We start from the raw sequence: 21,662 nt of genomic DNA, 5'->3' as shown, positions 1-21,662 counted from the left end.
CAGGCCTTTACAGAAAAATAACAACTTGTGTATTATATATACACAATACTCTGTTTTCCCGGTATTTACATCTAGTAGGGGTTAGATCTTTTCCCCTCTTGTAAAGAGCCAAGGAAAAAAAACCCAAAACACTCCACTGTGAAAGTCAGTCCGCAGCAAAGGCCAGAGGGCAGGATCCGAGTGCGCTAGCCTCTGAGAGCAAAACCCCGCGACCTTCCAGGCCCCAACGCACGCTACGCCCACCGCGCAGGCGCAGGACGGAGCGGCGCCGAAGCGGCCGGAGGCGAGAGGCGATTCGCCTGATTCGGCTGGCCCCGCCCCTCGACTCGCGTCAGGCCCTGACGTGGCCGTCTAGGGCCGGCGGGCGGGGTTCTAATCTCTTACAACAGCGCGCGCCAGCACTCCAGCGGCTGTGGGGACCGGCGCCTGTCGGCTGTGGATCCCTTGCGAGCCGCCACTGCCACAACTAGCTGCGTTCGCTACGAGGATTGCGCGCTTCCATCCAGTAAGTGTGAGAGAGGCGGCCAGACAGGGCGTCCGCAGGGGCTGCTAAACGAGCCGCTCTGACTCCTGCCGGCCGGAAGTCGCGCACCCCTGACAGCTGCCGGGCCGCAGTCTGGGTGAAAGGGCTGTTGAACGGCCGCGGGAGCCGGGGCCGGGGAGCGCGGTGAGGCTCGGAGCTGCCCCATTGGTTGGGTCGGTTTTGGCGCGCCGTCCCGTCCGCGCTCCCTATTGGCTGGCGGGGGCCGTCCCGAGACGCGCGCCGTGGTTGGAGGGCCCGGGCGCGCTGCGCCGGATCATGCGCCTCCTTGCTTGATCTCTGGGTCTAGGTATCCCGAGAACGAACTGGCCAGGTCTCGGGGAGGTTCGTGTGCCGCAGGTTGTGGGAGGGCATCAGCCTAGGCATGCCTGGCTGTCTCAATGAGCCGGAGCAGCCGCCTTTTGGCCGTGTAACTGGCGGTGATCCATCCGAGGGGGTCCGCACACTGGGCTCGTGGGAGGAGGTCCCTGAATCCTGCATCACCCATTTGAAAAAGAATATTGGACTTGGTGACACTTTTTTCACCAGTTTATCAGGATTTCCTTGGACCCAGTCCTATACTGGAGTTTTCAGTCTAGTTGTTTTTAAAAGCTAGAGAATAAAAAGTAAGGGTGCAAGGTTGTTGGCGGCAGTGTGATAAACAGTGAAGGATTAGACTTGATCCGTGGCCTTCAACTTTTTAAATCGTGACACGTACGAAAAGCACACCTTGTATCACAATTCAGGACGCAACCCTCCAACCAAATTAGAACCTTTACGAAGCAGTATTTATCCTTCCCGTGCCACACACTCTGCTGTATTCTCGTCTCTTCAATTCCACTCTGTTCAGTTACATTTTCCAAACACCCGTTAAGTGATTTTGGGATCCCAGGCCCCGCGACCTGCAGTTTGAAAATCATTGCCCTGGTTCAGTTTAGTTGGTCCCGACCAGCATTTGCTTAACGTGAAATAGGGTAGAAAATAGGGTACATCGCACAATTAGATTAAATTTTGCATCCTAAATTTTTTTGCTTGTCTTTCTGTGTGCTAGGGCATAGTGTACAATGTATTAACAAGTGATGGATCATATGCCCTGAGTAAAGAAATGCATGGCCACAGAAATCAGGGAGATCTGTTTCAGAGACAGACTTGGTCGGGGAGTTTAGAGTTGGGCTTGGGGTGAGTCTGGCCCAGTGATCTGTTAACATTACATACCTCTTCATCTCCTGCTCCCTCTTTGCTTCGATCAGTGTCTCAGTTCGTAGTGGTAGTTAAACATTCCCTACACACGTTAATGCATAATCTTGATTGGATATTGAGTTATCGCTGGTTACCAGAGCCAAGTTTATTGTAGCTTAAATCTGCCTTTGAAACAGCAAAGTTAGGGTGCTGTTCTTTAGGACAGATTTGGGCATACCCACATATCTGTTTTGCTTTTTCCTGGTGACCATTTTTCAGATCTTTGAAAGCCTTGTATTTAATCCAGGACATCATCATGTTTTGTAAATTTGTTGGGAACACAGATTTTCCTTTTGGAACAAGATTTTTCCAGCCAGAATTGTGTGTTTGTGTGTATATAAAGTAGAGATAATTAAAGTCATTAGGTTTAGTCACTTGTCATTGACAGGACTGAGTTTGGGTACAGTGAGAAAAGATAGTTCTTTTTTTTATTGTTACGATTTTTTTATTTTGATTTCTACAGTTGTACTTTCAACAGCAGAAAAACTAGATTTCACCTTCTGATGCAGATGATACTCTGTTTTCGAATTAACTAGTCTTCTGTTCGTTGCCAGGTGTATAATGAATCCCAGTATGAAGCAGAAACAAGAAGGAATCCAAGAGAATGTCAAGGTATGTGATACAATCACTTTGATCTGTTGTAGATAGCATGTAGTTAGATGTTTTTTGACGTAATTTAGTCAAATTTAACCTGGCTACAATTTCAGTAATCCTTTAATTACTCAATTTTTAGTCTGAGGACAAGTAATAATAGAGAACTGTTTAAAAATTAATTATGGTTGAATGTTAAGTTTTCTGATCCACATACACGGGATGTCTTTCCATTTATCTTGGTCGTCTTTACTTTCTTTCAACAAATGTTTTGTAGTTTTCAGAGTTTTGAGTTTTTCACTTTTTTTTTTGTTAAATTCTTTCCTAAGTATTTTATTCTTTTTAATACTTTTGTAGACGGGATCATTTCCTTAATTAAATTTTTGTTGTGCTCATTGCTACTGTATAGAAATAGTTGATTTTTGTATCTTGATCTTGTATCGTGCAACCTTGCTGAACTTAATAGTTCTAATAGTTGTTTAGTAGATTACTTAGGATTTTCTGTATACAAGATCGTTATTGCTTCGTTTCTACTCTTACATTTCATGAAATGATTTTCTTAAAACCCTTTGCGTGTATCTTCAGATTAGTGTCTGACCACAGAGACATTTTGCATTTTGCATTATATTGAATATATTTCCAGGGTACATCATACTCATTACCATCTAACCTGCTTGTTCTGCCACACTTTTTGAATCCCTGTTTTATACTGTCACTGGAAATCTTCTCCCAAATGTTTATTCTTGTAACAGTTAAGGACAGAGCTTAATTTTGGGTTTGTAATTTTGACAGGCTTTGCTCTTACAGTTCTAAATGGATTTACAACTTAGCTAGATCTTACCACACAACTTAAACTATATTCTTAGGGTTCTTGGGAGTGAGACCACGTTGTCAGGAAAGTTTATCAGTTTGCAGGTTTAAATTGTATAGTATAAATAAAAGCCTTTTGTAAGTGATAGCAGATGCTTTTTGATAGGTTGTTTTGTTTACCTTGCCTTACGCAGTGTGTTCCTTACTCTATTTTTCTTTAATACTTTGCATTGATAATTTGTGGATTTGATTCTATCAGCTTCCATTCAGGATGGTGACATCTTCCCACTGTGCATTGTAGGTGTGTGTTTTTAAACTTTTTATTGTGAAAATCGTCAAATATTCAAAAGTAGAGTCAACAGTATAATCTCAGTTTACTTCTCCCATTTTCATCAGTTATCAGTATGCAGCCAGTCTTGTTTCGTCTTCATCTCCATTCACTCTTACCTCCACTGAATTATTTTGAATCAAGTCCCAGACAAATAATTATATAATTCCAGCAGATCCTAATATTTAAAGAGAAGTCTAATCTTTAGTAGCTATAGTAAAACTAACTAGGAAGTAAAAGGATTTGGGTTCTGTTTGGTTCTGGTTCTGCCTCCAAAACTGTGACGTTGACGTTGGGTGAGTTATTTAGCCTCTCAATCTCAGTTTACTCATCAGTAAAATGAGGGAATTGGACTGAAACTAGACCACTAAGAGTATATTTAAGAGTTCATGGATTCCTTGCCAGTTATACATAAATTCTAAGTGTGCTCTTGTTTGTTTTTTGAGGTAGTTCACAGAATCTCAAATTGTTTTCTAAAGAGATTAAGACCCATTGATATAAAACAACCTTTTTGGCTCGAAAGAGTTTACTATTGTAATGCATGATCTGTATTAATAAAATGATAATAACAATATTACATTTGGGGGGCTGGATGCTGTAAAGTTTACAGGTATAAAAGTTAAATATTAGAAGTTGTCCTTTTTTGTGACAGTAATGTAGCTGGCTTCTTTGGCCTTTATTAGTAGCAAACATTTAAATAAATTCACACCTCCTACTATTAAGGTTCCAAAGCTTTATTTTCTTCTATTTGTCTGGAGACTTTTGACTAATCTATAATCTAAATTGTATCTGAAAGTTGGTGTAATATTTGTTCTCCCAGTAACTGGCATTTGTTCTTCAGTTAAATAGTGAGATAATAATCAGCAGTAGAAACTTTACCGTGGGAAAGGTGAATTCTAGTCGTGTGAAGTACAGTGTGGAATCAGTAACTTTCTCACGCTGCTTTGGTATCATGTTCTTGCTAACCTTGTTTGAGTATTCACCATTGTTTGCTATCCCATGGTGGCAGTATAACTAATGATTTTTTGCAAAAATAGAGAGAGCTTTTAGAACAGGAAATATACAGGAATGTATTTACATATTACAGGGAAGGCAGTATTTTTTTCAAAACAATAGCTTGGGCATTTTAGAGTTTCAGTACACCTCAAGCACTGACATTTTCACTGTCTGCTAACGAATGGGCTTGAAGCAAAACTGCTTCTACAGTCAGGTGAAGGCTGAAGGTGGGGAGTAGGTCTTCTTACATGTGGTTTTGTGTAATGTACTTAAAAATTATATTTGAATTAATATAAATGTGTTAGGGGATATTCACAGTTTAAGGGAAGCCTGAGATAAATCCTTTTGATTAGGGGAAGAAGTATTTTGCAGTATAAATAATTGACCTTTCCCTCCAATTTGCCTCTCTTGTGGGTTTCTACAAAAAAGGTTATGATTTTGGTAAATTCCTAGTTTCTTTGTGGAAGATCTTTTTTAAGAGGGAATACAAATATTTCCGTTATACCGCAATTCCATCACACATGGATTGAAGTGTTAGGAATTTTGTCATATTTTTGTTTTAACTAAACAAATGACTGTATGACCATAGCAGCAGCACCTATTGCAGTGGGAGGAGAGAAGCTACTTGTTTGTGTGTTGTCCATGTGTAGCATTATAAACTTACACAGCTGATCAAATATTAGTGTCTTTAGCATTTCTTTTTTGTTGTTGTTAATTATAGTGGGACTAACGCAGTAATAATCCATATGGAAACTTAGTAACCAGATAATTTATTATCTTGACTTTCAGAGTAGTCCTGTTCCAAGAAGAACTCTGAAGATGATTCAGCCTTCTGCGGCTGGGTCTCTTGTTGGAAGAGAAAATGAGGTAGGTATTTTTGGGCTAGAATCAGGTACAGATGATAGTACCTTTACTTTAAAAACATTTCAAAGATTTTCTTGGTCAGAAATACCTAAATCAATGAAATTAATGGAAATAATATAAGAGTAACAATTTTGTATCCCCCACCGAAGTGGTTTTTGTTTTAATTGTTCAATTTAGTAAGTTCTAAACTGGTATGAATACCTGTAGTAGAACTGGAATGACGTAATAAGTTATGAATTAGCCTAGAGGTCTAATGTTGATGTTTTGAGAATAAAAATTGGGCTCATTCATTTAGCCCTGTAGAAAAGGGTGAGGGTTTTTAGACTTTTGCAGGTTTAAAATAGTGCCTTTCCATGGTACTGAATTATTTAAACAATAAAAATAAATTTAGCTAAGTCTTAGACCCAAGTCTAATCCAAAATAGTTGCTGCAAATAGAGTACAACTGTACATTTTGGTAACGTTTTGAGTTGTGTAATTTTTTAAAAGATCCAAAGGTATCAAAAAGATACAGATATGTGAGTGCTCTATATTTAATACATAAGTGACAAAACCGCCCAGGTTTCTTACTCAGTAAAACAAAATAAGTGAGACTGATGTATACATTTGTATTATAGTTGGTTAAAGGCTTGCCCAAAAGAAAACATTGGAATGATCAGTTAATATCTAAGACTTCCAGCTCTGGAGTTGTTACTATCCCAGAACATAGTGAAAATAAAGACCTTGGAGGAGTCACTCAAGAAGCATTTGATCTTATGATTACAGGTATGAAAAAATATATAATTTAAAAATTTTTTAATTATAATAAAGGTAAATATTATTTATTATACTGTTATGAATTCTGCCCACAGCCTCTTAACCTATTAGATATTTTACTTTTGTGTTCTCGATAATTTAAAATTGCTTATGGTTGTAAATATATAAAACACTAACTGGTAAGACCCAGATATGGATGAAATATTAAAGAAAAAGATAGTGATTAATATGGCAGCTCTGATACCGGACTTACAAGACTTAGAAATAGTCTTTCAGAAGACATATGTCTAGGAATGAATTTGAAGAAAGAAATTAGAAGATACCAAGAGAATGTGAAGTAAGGGAGCCAACAGGAACAATAAAGGTGGGGAAGATGAATGAGAAGCATGTGCTGTAGTAAATACTATTTTTTAATGGAATGCCAGTAGAAATCAAAAGAGGAAGCTAATGATGTTTTGTAAGCAGTATGATTAATTCTGTACTACTCATGGGTCATTGGATATTATTGCTGAGGAAAAAATATGAGACCTAGACAAGTTAATCGACTTACTCAAGGTTATAGTGACATTTGGACACATTTTGAGTTGCCAGGAAGACAGTGGGGTTTTATTAGGCAAAACTGGAAAAGCTGACTGCATAGAAACAAAGAAGCTCTTCAATAATGTAAAATAAACAATAGGATTTGTGATACTCATTTCTAATTTGACTAAAATTAACAAAGGTTGATGGAAGAAACATTACAGTTAAATATGGAAACAAACAACTATACATCATATTGCTAACATAACCACATAAATGAAAAAAAAATTAATCCATGTAACTTGAACACAGAACTCTGACTATAGGCCCTTGGGGGACATATTATGAGGATTAAAAGAACTACAAAGAAATCTTGAATTTAATTTTTGCTGGCAGTGGTATTGATATAGCAAGTTTGAAAAAAGTTTGTGTGTGTTTTAGGATTGAACAGATGAGTGATACGCTGATATTGCTGGGTAGATGGTATGGTGACAGGAGATACACTATAATGGGGAAGGAAAGGAGGAACCCTGTAGTGGAGGTGGAGTGTTGGTATAAACTGATGACTTTAAAAAAGAGCTTCTCTTAACTCTGCCAGTGAAAGAGCCCAGAAACATGTGACAAGAAGCACAGCCACGCCTGGTTTTTGGTTTGTAATCTCTATTCTCTCTTAAAGCTCCCTGGAGAAGTGGCTGCTTCCAGGACTCGGGCAGGGAAACTGTAGAGTGAGCTTGGAACCTCTCGTGTTAGAAAATAAGGAAGTACTCAGAAACTGATGGATGTGTTAAAAGGACAAGGAGTCTGCTTGAAGGGGTCTCCCTGGCTAAATTTAGGAAGATTTGAGCATCAAAATGAATAAGGACAAGAATGGAGTGTAACACACTGAAGTAGAACAGAAGACATGAATCCATACTGCTAATTTTGTTCTGATTTGGGGTAGGGAAAGTTCTTTTACAGAATAACGCCAACTACTAAATGTAGAAGGAATTTCATAAATAGAAAATCACTCCTTTTCATCCACCATAGAAGTAATAGATTTAAGCAAGAAACATCAGAGTTAAAATTGGGTGAAAGGTTGGTAGGGAACTGGATGTTAACACAGACTCAAAAATTTTACTCTGTAAATCATTTATTTGTTACTAAAGGAAAAAAGTATCTTTCAAGGGAGAAATCATCTGCAAATTTAACATCTCCAGCATTGTGACAGATGAGTGTGTGCTCCCCAGATGGAACATTGAGAAGGATACAGCGTACTTACACAGGTTTCTGCCAGAATGTTTAGCTTGAATCTAACCATGAAACTGGACAAATTAAATTTAAAGACAGTGTAAAACTAACTGGCCTTAACTTTTCACAAATGCCAGTGTTAAACAAATTTAAAAAATACAAACACAGAAAGCAAATGTTGCACACACCTTTAACAACCTCGGTGAAAGTTACATGTGTATCGTAGTTGTGTTGAGATTCTTTTGAAGGACTGGAATCTTCACAATGTTGGGAAAAATGTTTTTAATTGATTTGGTTTCCTAACTTTAATCTTTTAAAAATGGGTATTGTGGAGTACTGGGTAAGATAGTAAATTTTTTTAAATACAAGAAATTATTGGGTTTTATAGCAGTATATAATAGTAATTTTCAAAGTTACATGTAAAATTTTAATTTATTTTAGAAAATCCATCTTCTCATTATTGGAAAGAAGTGGCAGAAAAACGGAGGAAGGCTCTCTATGAAGCACTTAAGGAAAATGAGAAAGTATGTACTGAATATAATTTGTGGCATTTTAAACATTCTGGGATTACTTTCCTTCTGCTGCTTGAGCATATTTTTATTAGAGCAATATAAACTAGCTTTAATGCCGGCCTAATGAAAGTTTAATTAGGAAACTGTTACTGGAATTAAGTACAAAAAGAAACCGGTTGTGTTGAGAGCCAAAGATAGCACCTTTGTTAGGAACTTTGTGCTAATGTATCTATCAGTTATACACTTGGAGGCACATAATTTGGTTTATAGCTTGGCAAATCTGTGGAATACTGAACTTCTTAATTTATGTCACATAGCTTCATAAAGAAATTGAACAAAAGGACAATGAAATTGCCTGCCTGAAAAAAGAGAATAAAGAATTGGCAGAAGTAGCAGAGCATGTCCAGTACATGGCCGAGGTCATAGAGGTGGGTATTTCAGCCTGCACCTGACTCAGAATCATCCCTTTTTCTAGAAAGTGTGATCAGTAAGTGTTTGGGTTCTAGAATCGGATTTCTGGGCTGGAGTCTTAGCTCCCTGCCTGGCACCGTTAAGTTTGAGTCAAGCAGATTATTTATCCTGCCGGGGCTTCATTTTCCTCATCTATAAAGGGGGAGTAATAGTGCCTAGTTCGTAGGCTTCTTATGAGAGTAATGAATTACGATAGAAAAATGAGGGAACTGCCCACAGTGAGAGCCCAGTAACTAGTGGATGCTATTATTTACTATTATGAAACATCGCTTTTCTTGTAGGGAGATATATATGGAAATATATATGGAAAGATATATATAAGGAAAAATATATGGAAAATCATATTTCACAGCTGACAAATTTTCAGACCGTTTTAAATTTAACTTTAATGCCAGTCAGTACTGTCATTTATAAAATTGGTAATTGGTGTGCTGAATAACTTACCTGACTTTTTAATTTTTTTACTTTACTTTTTTTTTTTTAAATGCAAGGAGATTTGTTTGCACAAGACATGAGCAAACAAATATGTGTATCTAACACTAATTAGTCAACATTAGGAACAGGTGCTATCTGACTTTTAAAATTTCTAATTTGGAGGTAGTTAATGTGTTTATAAGAAGAATTAGCCTGATGAGAATTACTTTACCAGTCTTGGCTTAAAAAATACATCTTAAACTTGTTCATGTTTGTAAAAAATCATCTTGTTGATGGGAAGAAAGTTTTTTGTTTCTTTGCAAACATGAACAAGTTTAAGATGTATTTTTTAATTTGGGTTTTTTTTTCCCTGGTTTGTTTATTTATTTACTTAGGGTCAGGGGATGTTTTTCAAATCAAAACTTTTCTTGCACTGAATTTCTGCCTTAGATTTTAGAGCTGTGACAGAACTCATATTTGAAGTTTTCATTTGGAAGCACTGTATGAGCTCCTTCAGCTGCCATGAAAGTACTGGTCCCCAGCAGATGGGAAATTAGGAAACGTGGTCCTTCACCACACATAGTTTGAGAAGTGCTGATTCAGACTGTTCTGAAAGCATGTGAGTGCTTTAAAAAAAAGAAGCAAGCAAATTATTAAACACTGTGTCTTTGCAAAAATATGCTCTAACATGGTAAAGACTTTGATATAACACTTGACTACTTATAGGTGAACTTAATTGAGAGATATTATGAAATAAAACCTCACTACAGCACTGAGGGTCAGTTACATCAGCATACTGATAATAGGCTTGGATTTTAATGTTTTTACAATAAATTATTGGTTTATTCTTTAAAAGAGACTGAGTAATGAACCTCTGGATAACTCTGAATCACCGGATAGTCAGGAATTTGAATCTGAAGAGGAAACTGGTGAGGATTTGGAAGTAGAAGACTCAGAAGTTGGTGCTTGTGCTGAAGAAGTTGTCTCTTCCTCTACAGATGCAGAACCCTGTACATGAAATTCAGTAATATTTGACTTTTGAGAAACATACTGCCAAAGTTTACCTCCACTATAGTCCTTTGTAGCAGAGCAAATAACTATATAGTGCAAACTTGGAATCGAACTTCCTTGTTTGTATCATGGGACACTATTATTGTATTAAAATACAAATACTGTGTATTTTTAATCTATGATGTTTTGTGTAAATAGCATTTTCTCAGTTGTCAGACATGACTTGTGTATATGATAAATAAACTTCATTCTATTGAGCATTGTGTCTGTCTTGGGAGAATGAAGTACAGGACTGTATGTAGAAAATTCGTCTATTTCTGTGCTTTTGTTTCCTTTCTATTCTCCTGCTAACGATCTTGGAAGAAACAAGGGGAAAATGAATTCCTCCCTCTATAGACTGAGATAGCTGAGGTTTTAACTCATAAACCTGGTTGTACCTCAAGCTCCCTGGATGGAATACTGATTTCCAGACCCCATGCCCAGATATTCTAAGTAGGAGTGTGAGAACCTAGTTTCTAAAGCTCCCCAAGTGAATCTGTTTAGCCACGTAAAGGCTCAGCTGGCTGGTATGATCGTGCTCTTCTTGGAAGCTTAAAATGTTGGGTGGTGGTAGTCCTCCAGAGAAACAAAGGGGGAGTGGGTGAAGAGACGCAGGAATAGCTCAGGGTTCTGAAATGTTCCATTCACACGTGTTACATACATGTATAGTACGAAGTATATACACTGAAGCAATATCAAGTAAGAGTGGGGTGAAATTAATGAGGATTTCCCATATGTACTATTTTGAAGGAAGAAAAGGACAAAATAAAGGGAAATTGTTTGCGAAGTGTTCAGCTTTGGGGTTAAGAACTCTGACAATCATTCAAACAGCTTTGTATAAATTGGTGATAAAGAGCAGCATCAAGCATTAAAGGGTGATTTAGCAAGTTATTTTTATAGAACTTTAATTTTCTTATCTCAAATATTGAGATAAAGTCCCTCTTTTTTTGTGAGGATTAAAACCTTTAATTTACATTTAAAGAGCTATGTGAGGCCAGTGGCTACTCAGTGCAGCTCTATGTTTTAGATTTGAGTCACTGGCCCAAAGATAGAATTAGAACAGATAAATTTTGTTACGTGTTTGTTTTTTACCATAATAAAAAATAATTTTAAAGAAGAATTAGGAATATTCTTTTCTATTCGATTAGGGGGAGGGGGAATCATCTGAGAGGCTGTTAGAAGGAGTAAGATAGAGGAAAGCTAGTAGAAAGTATTCCTGGATAAAGCAAAAAATGGATTGCCAGGATTTGGTGGCAGGGAGCACAAACACAAGAGGGAACTGAAAGGTTTTTAAGATTTAATGTTAGATCTAAAACTATTAACCCTCTAAAAGAAAATGTAGGAGAAAATTTTAGTGACCTTGGATTTGGTAAAGACTTCTCAAAAGATACAAATCACGAAGTATATTGTAAATCTGACTGTAAAAATCAAATACTTTATCCATTCATCTCTCGGCAGACATTAAGTTTGCTTTCATGTCTTGGTTATAGTAAATAGTGCTGCTATGAACATTGGAGTGCATGTTATCTTCTGTGTGTGTGTGTGTTGCATAGACCATGTTTAATGACCATAATGCAATTAAGTTAGATGACAATAACAAATGAATTAACTAGAAAAATCCACTTGAAAATAAAAAAATCACACGTCTAAATAACTCATGTCAAAAAGGAGAAAACGATGAAAATTAGAAAATACCTAGAACTAAATAATACTGAAAATACTACATATCAAAACTTGGGAGATGCAGCTAGAATGACACTTAAACAAAATCTGTGTAATAAAACATATTCATAAAGACTGAAAAGTTAATGAACTAAGCTTATTCCAACTTAATTAGAAGCAAAATGATAGAATAAATGCCAAGGTAGTAAAAGGAAATATTGAGCAAAGTAACTAAAATTAGAAATATGTCTAATAGAGACAATCAGCAAAGTCAAAAGTAAATGCTTCAAAAAGACTAAAATAATTATCAAATATCTGCGAAGGTTCTTAGGGAAATTATAACTATGAGGTGTATAAGATGGCACACAATGCATATGTAACAGAATAAAAAGATAGTAAGAAATTGTCATGAACACCTTTATAGTAAATAGAAAACATAGATAAAGAAATACCTGGGGAAAGTGCCAAAAGTTATTAAAAACAAGAGAGATAATATGAAAAGTTCTATAACAAAGAAACCATCAGTTGTTTAGAATTGTCCCATATAGAAATACAGGGCCCAGAGAGTTGTACCCATGAGTTCTACCAAACGTGATTCCAATATCATATAAATTCTTTCAGAAACTATGAAGAGGGAACATTTCCCAACTCATTTTATAAGGCTGGTATACCTTGATATCTAAATCTAACATCTCAGGAGATGAAGAAAAGCATCCAGTAAAATTCAACATCTACTGAATTTTTTAAAAATACACTATTACAAGCTAAGCATAAGAGAAAATTTCCTTAAACTGATAAAGGGTATCTACAATAGCGTCATAGCAACCAACATACTGAATAGTTTAAATTTTTTTAATTCTCTTCAAAATTAAGAACAAGTCAAAAATGCTGTGACTGCTTATATTCAGCATTATATTCTATTTGAGCAATACAAGAAAAAAAAGTCATATAGATTGGAAAGGAGTAAACAAAACTATCATTATTCATAAGTGTTAAGATTATGTATGAAGAATAGCCAAAGGAATCTGCAGATTATTCAAATTAGGATAATTTAATAAAGTCAGCTACAAAATCAATATGTATGCTGACCATTTCTATACACCAGATTAAACTTCAAAAAGTAAAATTAACAAAAATTTGCAAGAAATGAGAGAAAATTATACAACTGTTAAACTATATTAAATATTTAAAGTAATGAATCTAAATAAGATCTAAATAAATGGAGAAATACATCTTATTCATGAATATGAAGAATCAAAACTATAAGAATATCAATATAATACTATTCCTACTTCAATTCCAATAGGGTTTTTCACAGAACTTAAGAAGTTGACTCTAAAATTCATGTGGAAAACCAAAGGACACTTCTGAAAAGAAAAATTAGTGTGGGGGACTTACTGTACCAGATTTTTAAAATTATTGTGAAATTATCAAATTATGGCAGTGTCCTTTTATTGTAGGGACAAATAAATTGAACAGTCCAATAGAACAAGTTAGAGAGTTCAAAGACAGACCCACAAATATTTGGAAACTTGATAGATGAGAACTGGCATTGCAGATAAGTAGGAAAAAGGAAAGCTCATTCCTTAAATCTTTCTGGGAGAATTAGTAGTCTTAACAGAAAAATTGTACATTGTAATCTTGTCTTAAATAACAGGGAGTGCATGTATCTTTTCAAATTAGAGTTTCTTTTCTCCATCGTGAGAACACCAACTTACATTCCCACCAACAGTGTAGGAGGGTTCCCTTTTCTCCATAACTTCTCCAGTATTTAGTATTTGTAGACTTTGTGATGATGGCCATTCTGATCTGTGTGGGGTGGTACCTCATTGTGGTTTTGATTTGCATTTCCTAATGATTAGTGATGTTGAGCATCTTTTTATGTGCCTGCTGGCCATCAGTATGTCTTCTTTGGAGAAATGTCGATTTAGGTCTAATGCTCATTTAAAAATTTTTTTAAAATATTGAGCTGTATAAGCTGTTTGTATATTTTGGAAATTAATCTCTTCTTGGTCACATCGTTTGCAAATATTTTCTCCCATTCCATAGGGTGTCTTTTTGTTTTATGATTTCCTTTGCTGTGCTGAACTTAATTTTTATGAGGTTCTTTTAAGCAGTGGCACTTCTCATAAGTTTAGTTATTGCAGTAATTCTGAAAATTTATATAGAATTGTTTGACTACCTAAGAGAAAATGCTGAAGAATAATGTACCGACTTTTATTATTTATTTCAGTTTTCTAGGGTAATACAGTGGTGGAGATGGCTGCATCATGTTACTGGATTTAGAGAAATTAATTCCTATGAAAACCAATTAGGAAATACAGCACCTCTGCAAAATTCTCAGGCCATCCGGACCAGTTCTTACTGGCCAACATTTGTAAGTGATATTTTAGAGAAGTGTAGTCTTTAAGCTCCTTCATACAAGCCAAGTTATTGCAGGTGATAATTGAGAGAACATAGCAACTCCAAAACTGAACCAGGAGGTTGCTGTTTAGTTCACTTTCTGTGCTAGGCTCAAGTTTGTTATCAAAAAGACCAACGAGAATAGGAAGGAACTGCAGGTGTTTGGCTTTTCTCTGGTTGACAGGGTTTAAGTAGCACCAACACGCCACACTCTGGAGAAGCAGGATCTTTACTTTTGGTACCATCTCGTAATTCTGCAACAAGTGAGCTACATCTTGCATATACTCAGCTGCAAAATTTCCAGCAGTTGGTCCCCCTGTAAAACAAACATTTGCATTTCCAGAAGTATCTGATGTATCTAGTAACTGGTGACATCTGAGGGCTCATATGTTCATATTCTCGTCACTACATATGGGACACTGGCTACTTTGAATTTATCTCTTTTTCTCCTCCCTGTCCCGTGTGCTCCTGTGAAGGTGGAGAGTGCGTGCTGATCAGCAGGGAGTAATATGAGGAGCCCTGGAAGGTCCCTGTCTGCCAAAAGCTCCTCCCTGGTTTCTTTAATCAGGCAAGTAGGGGTCAGTATTTCAAGGTGAATAAAACCTGACTGGGTTCACTTAGCAAATCTTCCTCATGGTCTCATTCCTGAGTCTCTGTCTTCAATACTTGAAAAAAGAGCAGAGCATTAGAGCAAACAAAGAGTAAACCAAAAGGCTGAGCTGCAAAGTCAGAATCTAACAGTAAGAGAGAGGTTTTTCCTGAGTTACCCATCGCTGTCCTCTCTCCTTACGCATTTCTCAGCCCTCTTTTGCAGACTTGGGACCAACCTGGTGCTTGACTCTACTTCTATCACATACCTGAACCTCAGATCTTCTTAGTTCAAATCTCCAACTCCAAGAAGGTACTAGAGAAGGCGGCATTGGTGAAGACAGCTTAGATGGTGAGGAGTAGCTGGCATAGTTGGCTGAATTCTAGCCACTGGAGTTTTGTCCCAGCTTGGATTCCTCTTACTTGCACTACCAAAGTCCCATGGTCCCAAGAATATTCTATTCAATGTAAAGTTTTAGCCAAAACTTGGGCATAAGCCTGTTCCATTGTTTTGACTAGCACAGCCAGGGCTAAATAACATCAAGTTAAGTGATGCAGATCCCTTTATCAGAGCTAACTGTACCTCACATGGTGATTACCACTGTGCAGGGGACTGAGCCTGCCTCACAGCGGATGCCACTGACCCCTCCTTCACATGGGGGTCCTGATTATCTGTCATCTCTCTAATCCTATGCTGCTGGTTCTCAATCATTCTGACACCCAGGCCCCCCTGGTCCTTGAAAACAGTCACTATTTTCTCTCATGGACACGATTCTGTGAAAGATTTAGTCTGTCATACTATATCTAACTAACTCATTTTCCCATTTAAAAAATAATCAACCGACCTATGACACTAACAGCTACCAACCAGAGCTTCTGATTAGGAGATGTGTTGTTGAGGACTATCTATAATTTTTTTTTTTACATATCTCGAAATTTATTAGAAAAAAATGAAGCAAGTTTGGACGTGGCAATCATTTAGAGCGATGTGTGTTTAAATGGTTTACCATTTAACTTTGTAGCCAAGTATACATTAATAGTTGCTTTTCACTCATGCACCTACTGGCTTTCCTGGTGGGTGTTTTAAGAGCCTTATGTTCTTATTGATTTTTCTAAACTATTGTCTGGGTAATGCATTTTTATAAGATAAAAAATAAAATATCAAGTAGTTTTTACCCTGTAAAAGGGTTGAAATTACACCAATTCAGTGTAGGTTCTTTGATTTTTTTTGATATTGAAAACTTTGATAGGCAATTTCAGTATATGTATATATATATGTATTTTTAATTAATACAAGCAGAAAAATAATTAGTAATTTATTTGATGGACACATTCTTTTAAAGTGTGAGATTGTTGAGGAGATAGTAATTATCTTTGGTGGTATAAAGACCAAAAACTAATAATTTAGGCAAAGGAAATATTATTGGGATGTTAGACTAGAGCTCTGAGAACCACTCCCTGATAGTATTGTAAAGGCAAAAAGATTTTGGAACACCTGTTTCAGCAGAGCTGGTTAAGTCAGTACCTGTAAAGGCCAATAGTCCGATTTTATAGGCAGCTTGAGCTCTCTTTTCAATGGCGAGAGATTGATCCTTCAACATATTGCCAAGCACCACAATTTTTTCTTTGTGAAAAATACTCTCAGCTGGAGGGATGTGTTTTTCCTCCTTCTTAGTGAAAAAGCCCTTAACGATGACACTCCAGCATTGCTGGAGGTGGTGATACAGCCGCACAAAATGTCGATAAATCTGAGTCCAAAACTGCACATAATAAGCCTGGCTCTTAGCCATTGTGTTAAAAGGCCCAGGGCGCTTCGGTTACACCACGGGCAGTGACAGAAGTGAACAGTCAGGAACTCTGGAATGCAGCACTTAGCAACACTGCGGAATGGAGTACACGAACCGGGGGAAGCAATGTACACCCAGATTCTTCCTTCAGCCTGGCATTGAAGGCCTTCTACAATTTGAGCTCAACCAAGCTTACTTTGACTTCTCTGGTGCACACACACACAAATCTCAGCTTAAACTAGTCAAGTTTCTCCTAACACACACCAAGCTCATTCTGTCTTTGCACGTTTGGTAAGGCAATGACTTCTAGGAACTGGCCTATTCTGTGCTGACTGTTATAGCATGTACTCAACTTCTTTCCATTGATCTTTCATGCCTGTTTGGCTTGTTTGTTACATAGAGTTTTTCTCTACATCATGGATTTCCTACATTGATCCTATTTTGGAAGCAATCAAAAAAGATCTTCCGGGGGGGAGAGTATAGGTCAGTGGTAGAGCACGTGCTTAGCATGCACAAGGTGTTAGGTTCAATCCCCAATCCCTCCATTAAAAAACAAAACAAAACTGAAAAAAAAAAAAACTTTCCATAGCTCTCACCATCACATCCACCCACTGATCTGCGTCTGTGCCTGTATACTCTGACTTCCCTCCTGTTACATGGATGTCTTCTCCACTTAACACAGATTTCAATCAATCCCTCTCACTCCATTCAAGGAGACTGGTCACAATTCTTCTCTTGCCTCATTAATGTTTCCATCTCAGCGGGGTCCTTTGCATTATCAACAAGCACGCTGTCCTTTTTCTCATCAAAAAAAAGAAAACAACGTTCTTGACCTCATCTAGCCCCTCCCCCTAGTCATTACACATTCATTTTTCTGCTCCCCTTTATATAAAAACTCTTCAAAGTGCTGCCATACTAGCCATTTCAAATATTCTTTCATTCTCCCTTGGATGTACTCCAAATTGGATTTCAACCCCACAACTCGACTGAAATTGTTTATCAGGGATACTGATGAGTTCCATTCTGCTGAATCCAGTTCTCAGTCCTCAGCATTTGTGACTCATTTTTCCTTGAAACACTTTTTTTTTTACCTGGCTTCTAAGATGTCATACTCATTTAATTTTTCCCTACTATCCACTGTTCTTTTTCCTTTGCTCCTTCCCCCTCTCCTTTCTGACCTCTAAATACTAGTGTCCCAAGTCTCAGTCCTTGTACTTCTTGTTTTCTTTCTGTACTTCCTAGATGAAATAAAGGCTTTAAGTAAAATCCATCTGCTGAAGACTCCCAATTTTGTAATTTTACCTGGTTTCTCACCTGAACTCCAAACAGTTACTTTCAATCACCAACTTGATATCTACATTTGGATGGCTAGAGGCTCCCTCAACTTAACATGTCCAAAGCAGAATTCCTAGTCTTTCTCTCAGAACCTGCTGCTTCTCAGTTTCCCAGTCTTGGAAGATGGCATTCCATCCTTCCAGCTGTTCAGACTGAAATTTTTGGATTCACTCTTGGCTGCTGTCTGTTTCACATTTCATTTCTAACTGATCAAAAAATCCTATTGGCTCTACTTTCGAAGTAGAAATTTGGACACCTGCCAAAATTGGGACATCCTCAAAATGTACTTCCTGTTCTCTTCAAATATAGTAAGTGTGGAAGTTTAAAAATGGGGGAGGGCATTACTGTTCTAGATTAAAAGAGCCTAAAGAGGAGCGTTACCATATGATCCAGTAATCCCATTCCTAGCCATATATCCAGAGAAAACACTAATTCAAAAAGATGCATGCACCCCAATGTTCATAGCTGCACTATCTACAATAGCCAAGACATGGAAGCAACCTAAATGTCCATTGACAGATGACTGGATAAAGAAGGTGTGGGGCGGGGGTGTGTGTGTGTGTGTGTGTGTACCACTCAGCCATAAAAAAGAATGAAATAATGCCATTTGCAACAACATGGATGGACCTAGACATTACCATAAAGTGAAGTAAGTCAGACAGAGAAAGACAAATATCATATGATAGAATTTATATATGGAATCTAAAATATGATATGAAGGAACTTATTTACAAAATAGAAACAGCTTCACAGACATAGAAAACAAACTTATGGCTACCAAAGGGGAAAGGGCAAGGGAGGGATAAATTGGGAGTTTGGGATTTGCAGACTAACTACTATATATAAAATAGATGAACAGCAAGGTCCTATTGTATACACAGGGAACTATATTCAATATCTTTTAATAAACCATAATGGAAAAGAATATGAAAAAGAATATACATATACATATATGTATAAAACGGAATCACTTTCCTGTACACTAGAAACTAACACAACATTGTAAATCCACTGTATTATAATTTTAGAGAAAAGAACCTGATGAGGCATGAGAACTAAATTAAACATGTAACCCATGGTTGGATCCTGTTTCCATATGCGTGTATATGCTATAAAGGCTATTAATGGGACAATGAGGGAAACATAGACCTGTATTTTCCAATATGGGACCCACTAGCCACATGTGGCTATGGGGCACCTGAAATGTGACTAGTCTGAATTGTGATGTGCTGTAAGTATAAAATACTGTATTTCAAAGATTTAGTATGAAAAAAAGAATGCAAAATATCTTGCTAATAATTTTTATATTGATTACAAGTTGAAATAATTTGGATATATTAGGTTAAGTAAAATATTTTATTAAAATTAACTTCCCCTGTTCTTTTTACTTTTTTTGACGTGGCTACTAGAAAATCCAAAACATCAAACATGGTCCCTTTTTAAGGCCTTTGTGGTTATTGCCTCTGCCTGGGATGCTCTTCCCAGAGATACACACATACCCAGATGACTCACCCCATCGGTTCCCCAGATCATCCTCAAATATAAGTTTCTATTAGGCATTCCCTGATCACCCTCCTTGAATCTTGTAGTTTTTGCCTATCACGTCCCCCACCCCCAACATGGGCAATTATTATTCCTTTTCTTTCGAGGATACGAACCCTGTCAGGGCAGGGATTTTTATGTCCCTTTTTTTTTCTTCACTGCTGTAACTCCATTGCCAAGAAGAGTCCCCAGCATATTCATACATTAAAAAAGTAAGTATGCAATAGATACTTGTTGAGACGTTAAGAGAACTAGTTTTTAACAAATATTGTTCCCTACAAAAGGTGTACTTAGAATTTTCTCAAAAATAAAAAAATATTTGTTTTATAAGAGATACTGCCCCCAGGAAAATCTCAGGGACTCTTTTTACCCTCAAGGGGCTGCTCGTGGATACCGTAACTCTGAAACGCCGCTCTAGGACACGCGGTTTGCAGAGATGCCGCTGATTCGGATCACAAGGCATCATCACAAAGTACGTAGAAGAGAGAACATAGAAGCTTATTTTCTAAACAGTGCAGGCTCTACGTTATGGGCACCAGCCGTTACTGCAGCAAGGACAACTACCCATGATGGAGTCAGTCCCTGGGCATCAGTGAGGCGTGCACGTAGTGCCTATCAAGATTTCTTCAATTAGAGTACCTCCTAACTATATTGTTTATGCAAGCTGGCATTGGGAAGACATAAAGTTAAGGCCTTTGGGTGATAGAGAAATAAATGCATTGAGAGTGGCCAAGATTTGGGAGTAGGAAGACACTGAGCTCCATTCCTCACAAGCACATCTAAATTAAAACTATCTGCAGAACCACCATGGATGAAAAAGACACGAATCTACCAGAACAGATCTACAAGTAAAGACTTAACGAAGGAACCACAAGATGAGCAGGAGGGGCAAATCCCTTTCCCCGCGGTGGGCGACCCACACACTGGAGAATAATTACCGAGGCCCTCCCACAGGGGTGACAGTTCTGGGCCCAACGTCAGGCTCCCCCGCCGGGGGTTCCGGCGCCAGGAAGACCAGCCCGCAGAACAGTCGGCTTTGCTGGCTAGCGGGGCCTCAGTGCTGGAGCCCCACAGGCTTAAAGGCGCACAGTGCACACAAACTCTCAGGCGCAGGGGGACCCAGGGCAAAGCAGTCATTTGACGGGAGCCTGGGCCAGACCTACCTGCGGGTCTTGGAGAGTCTCCCCGCGAGGCGGAGGGCGGCTGCGGCTTACCGGGGACACAGGCTCTGGTGGCGGCCATATCTGGGGGCCACAGGTGCTGCCACTGTGTGGGATCCTCCCTCCTCCCACTGGCTCGTTAGCGCCGGACCAGCCCCCACCCAACAACCAGTGCTGGGACGCCTCAGGCTAAATAACTAACTGGGCGGGGACTCAGCCCCACCCTTCAGCAGAACTGCCGCCTAACGACTAAAGAGCCCACAGCTGCCTCTGGGCTCGCCCCCGAGCACCGCCCCGCCCACCCGAGGGCCAGGACCCAGCTCGGCCCACCAGTGGACAGGCACGGGGCCTCCCGCCAGGAAGCCTGCACAAGTCTGGAGACCAGCCTCGCTCACGTCTGGGGAGACAGCGGAAGCAAGAAAACCATGATCCTGCAACACAGGCCAGGCCCTACCCTGGAACCAGCTAGTCCCTGGCCCTGCCCACTACCAGGCCAATGCAACCTGCAGGACACCCCAGACCCCATACCCAACTGTATCAGGAACCGACCCCCACCTCGCCCCTTCCCCCTAACCCCCTCCCCGAATATCTGAAAGGAGCTCTGGGATCCCTGGGCCCTGCAGCTAGACTCCAGGAACCAGCTCTGCCTGCCAGTAGTCTAAAACCAATTCCAGGACTTGGCCTCACCTGCCAATAAGAGGGCAACAGCCTCAATGTCTTTCGGGCCCTGACTCCGCCCACCAGTGAGCCAGCGCTAGCCCAGGGGCTCCTTAAGATTCCACAAGCAACCACCCTGTGACTGGGCCCTGCTAAACAGCGGTCAGCAGCATCCAGCATCCAGCATCCAGCATCCACACAAGGCAACCAACCAGCCTAGGGGCCAACCAAG

The 21,662-nt window shown here is 38.7% G+C and overlaps 2 protein-coding genes and 1 long non-coding RNA gene across 3 annotated transcripts; 1 reads left to right on the top strand and 2 right to left on the bottom strand.

The window, feature by feature from the left end:
• The first annotated feature begins 362 nt into the window (after positions 1-362).
• On the top strand, positions 363-10,514 carry GMNN (geminin DNA replication inhibitor). Its single transcript, XM_015234606.3, has 7 exons — positions 363-505; positions 2,314-2,371; positions 5,274-5,351; positions 5,965-6,112; positions 8,291-8,373; positions 8,679-8,789; positions 10,103-10,514. Exons 2-7 carry the CDS (start codon positions 2,321-2,323, stop codon positions 10,262-10,264), a joined length of 633 nt encoding a protein of 210 aa, XP_015090092.1. The 5' UTR covers positions 363-505; positions 2,314-2,320; the 3' UTR covers positions 10,265-10,514.
• On the bottom strand, positions 10,041-21,061 carry LOC140687781 (uncharacterized). The gene is made up of 2 exons (XR_012062309.1): positions 20,777-21,061; positions 10,041-10,254 (listed from the first exon to the last, which is right to left on the bottom strand). It is a non-coding gene; the product is annotated as an uncharacterized lncRNA (long non-coding RNA).
• On the bottom strand, positions 14,167-16,794 carry ARMH2 (armadillo like helical domain containing 2). The gene is made up of 2 exons (XM_006198675.2): positions 16,475-16,794; positions 14,167-14,677 (listed from the first exon to the last, which is right to left on the bottom strand). Exons 1-2 carry the CDS (start codon positions 16,737-16,739, stop codon positions 14,250-14,252), a joined length of 693 nt encoding a protein of 230 aa, XP_006198737.1. The 5' UTR covers positions 16,740-16,794; the 3' UTR covers positions 14,167-14,249.
• Positions 21,062-21,662: the final 601 nt, after the last annotated feature.

This window comes from Vicugna pacos, chromosome 20 (assembly GCF_048564905.1).
Source record: "Vicugna pacos chromosome 20, VicPac4, whole genome shotgun sequence".
Classification (NCBI taxonomy): Eukaryota; Metazoa; Chordata; class Mammalia; order Artiodactyla; family Camelidae; genus Vicugna; species Vicugna pacos.
The sequence above is the reverse complement of the archived record's forward strand: the minus strand, read 5'-3'. Positions and strand labels throughout refer to the sequence as shown.

Coding starts and splice junctions, on each gene's coding strand:
- GMNN (XM_015234606.3), top strand. CDS start 2,321: ATGAATCCCAGTATGAAGCAGAAACAAGAAGGAATCCAAGAGAATGTC. Junction 5,352..5,964: donor TTGTTGGAAGAGAAAATGAG/GTAGGTATTTTT, acceptor TTTGTATTATAG/TTGGTTAAAGGCTTGCCCAA. Junction 6,113..8,290: donor ATTTGATCTTATGATTACAG/GTATGAAAAAAT, acceptor AATTTATTTTAG/AAAATCCATCTTCTCATTAT.
- ARMH2 (XM_006198675.2), bottom strand. CDS start 16,739: ATGGCTAAGAGCCAGGCTTATTATGTGCAGTTTTGGACTCAGATTTAT. Junction 14,678..16,474: donor CGGACTATTGGCCTTTACAG/GTACTGACTTAA, acceptor TTTGTTTTACAG/GGGGACCAACTGCTGGAAAT.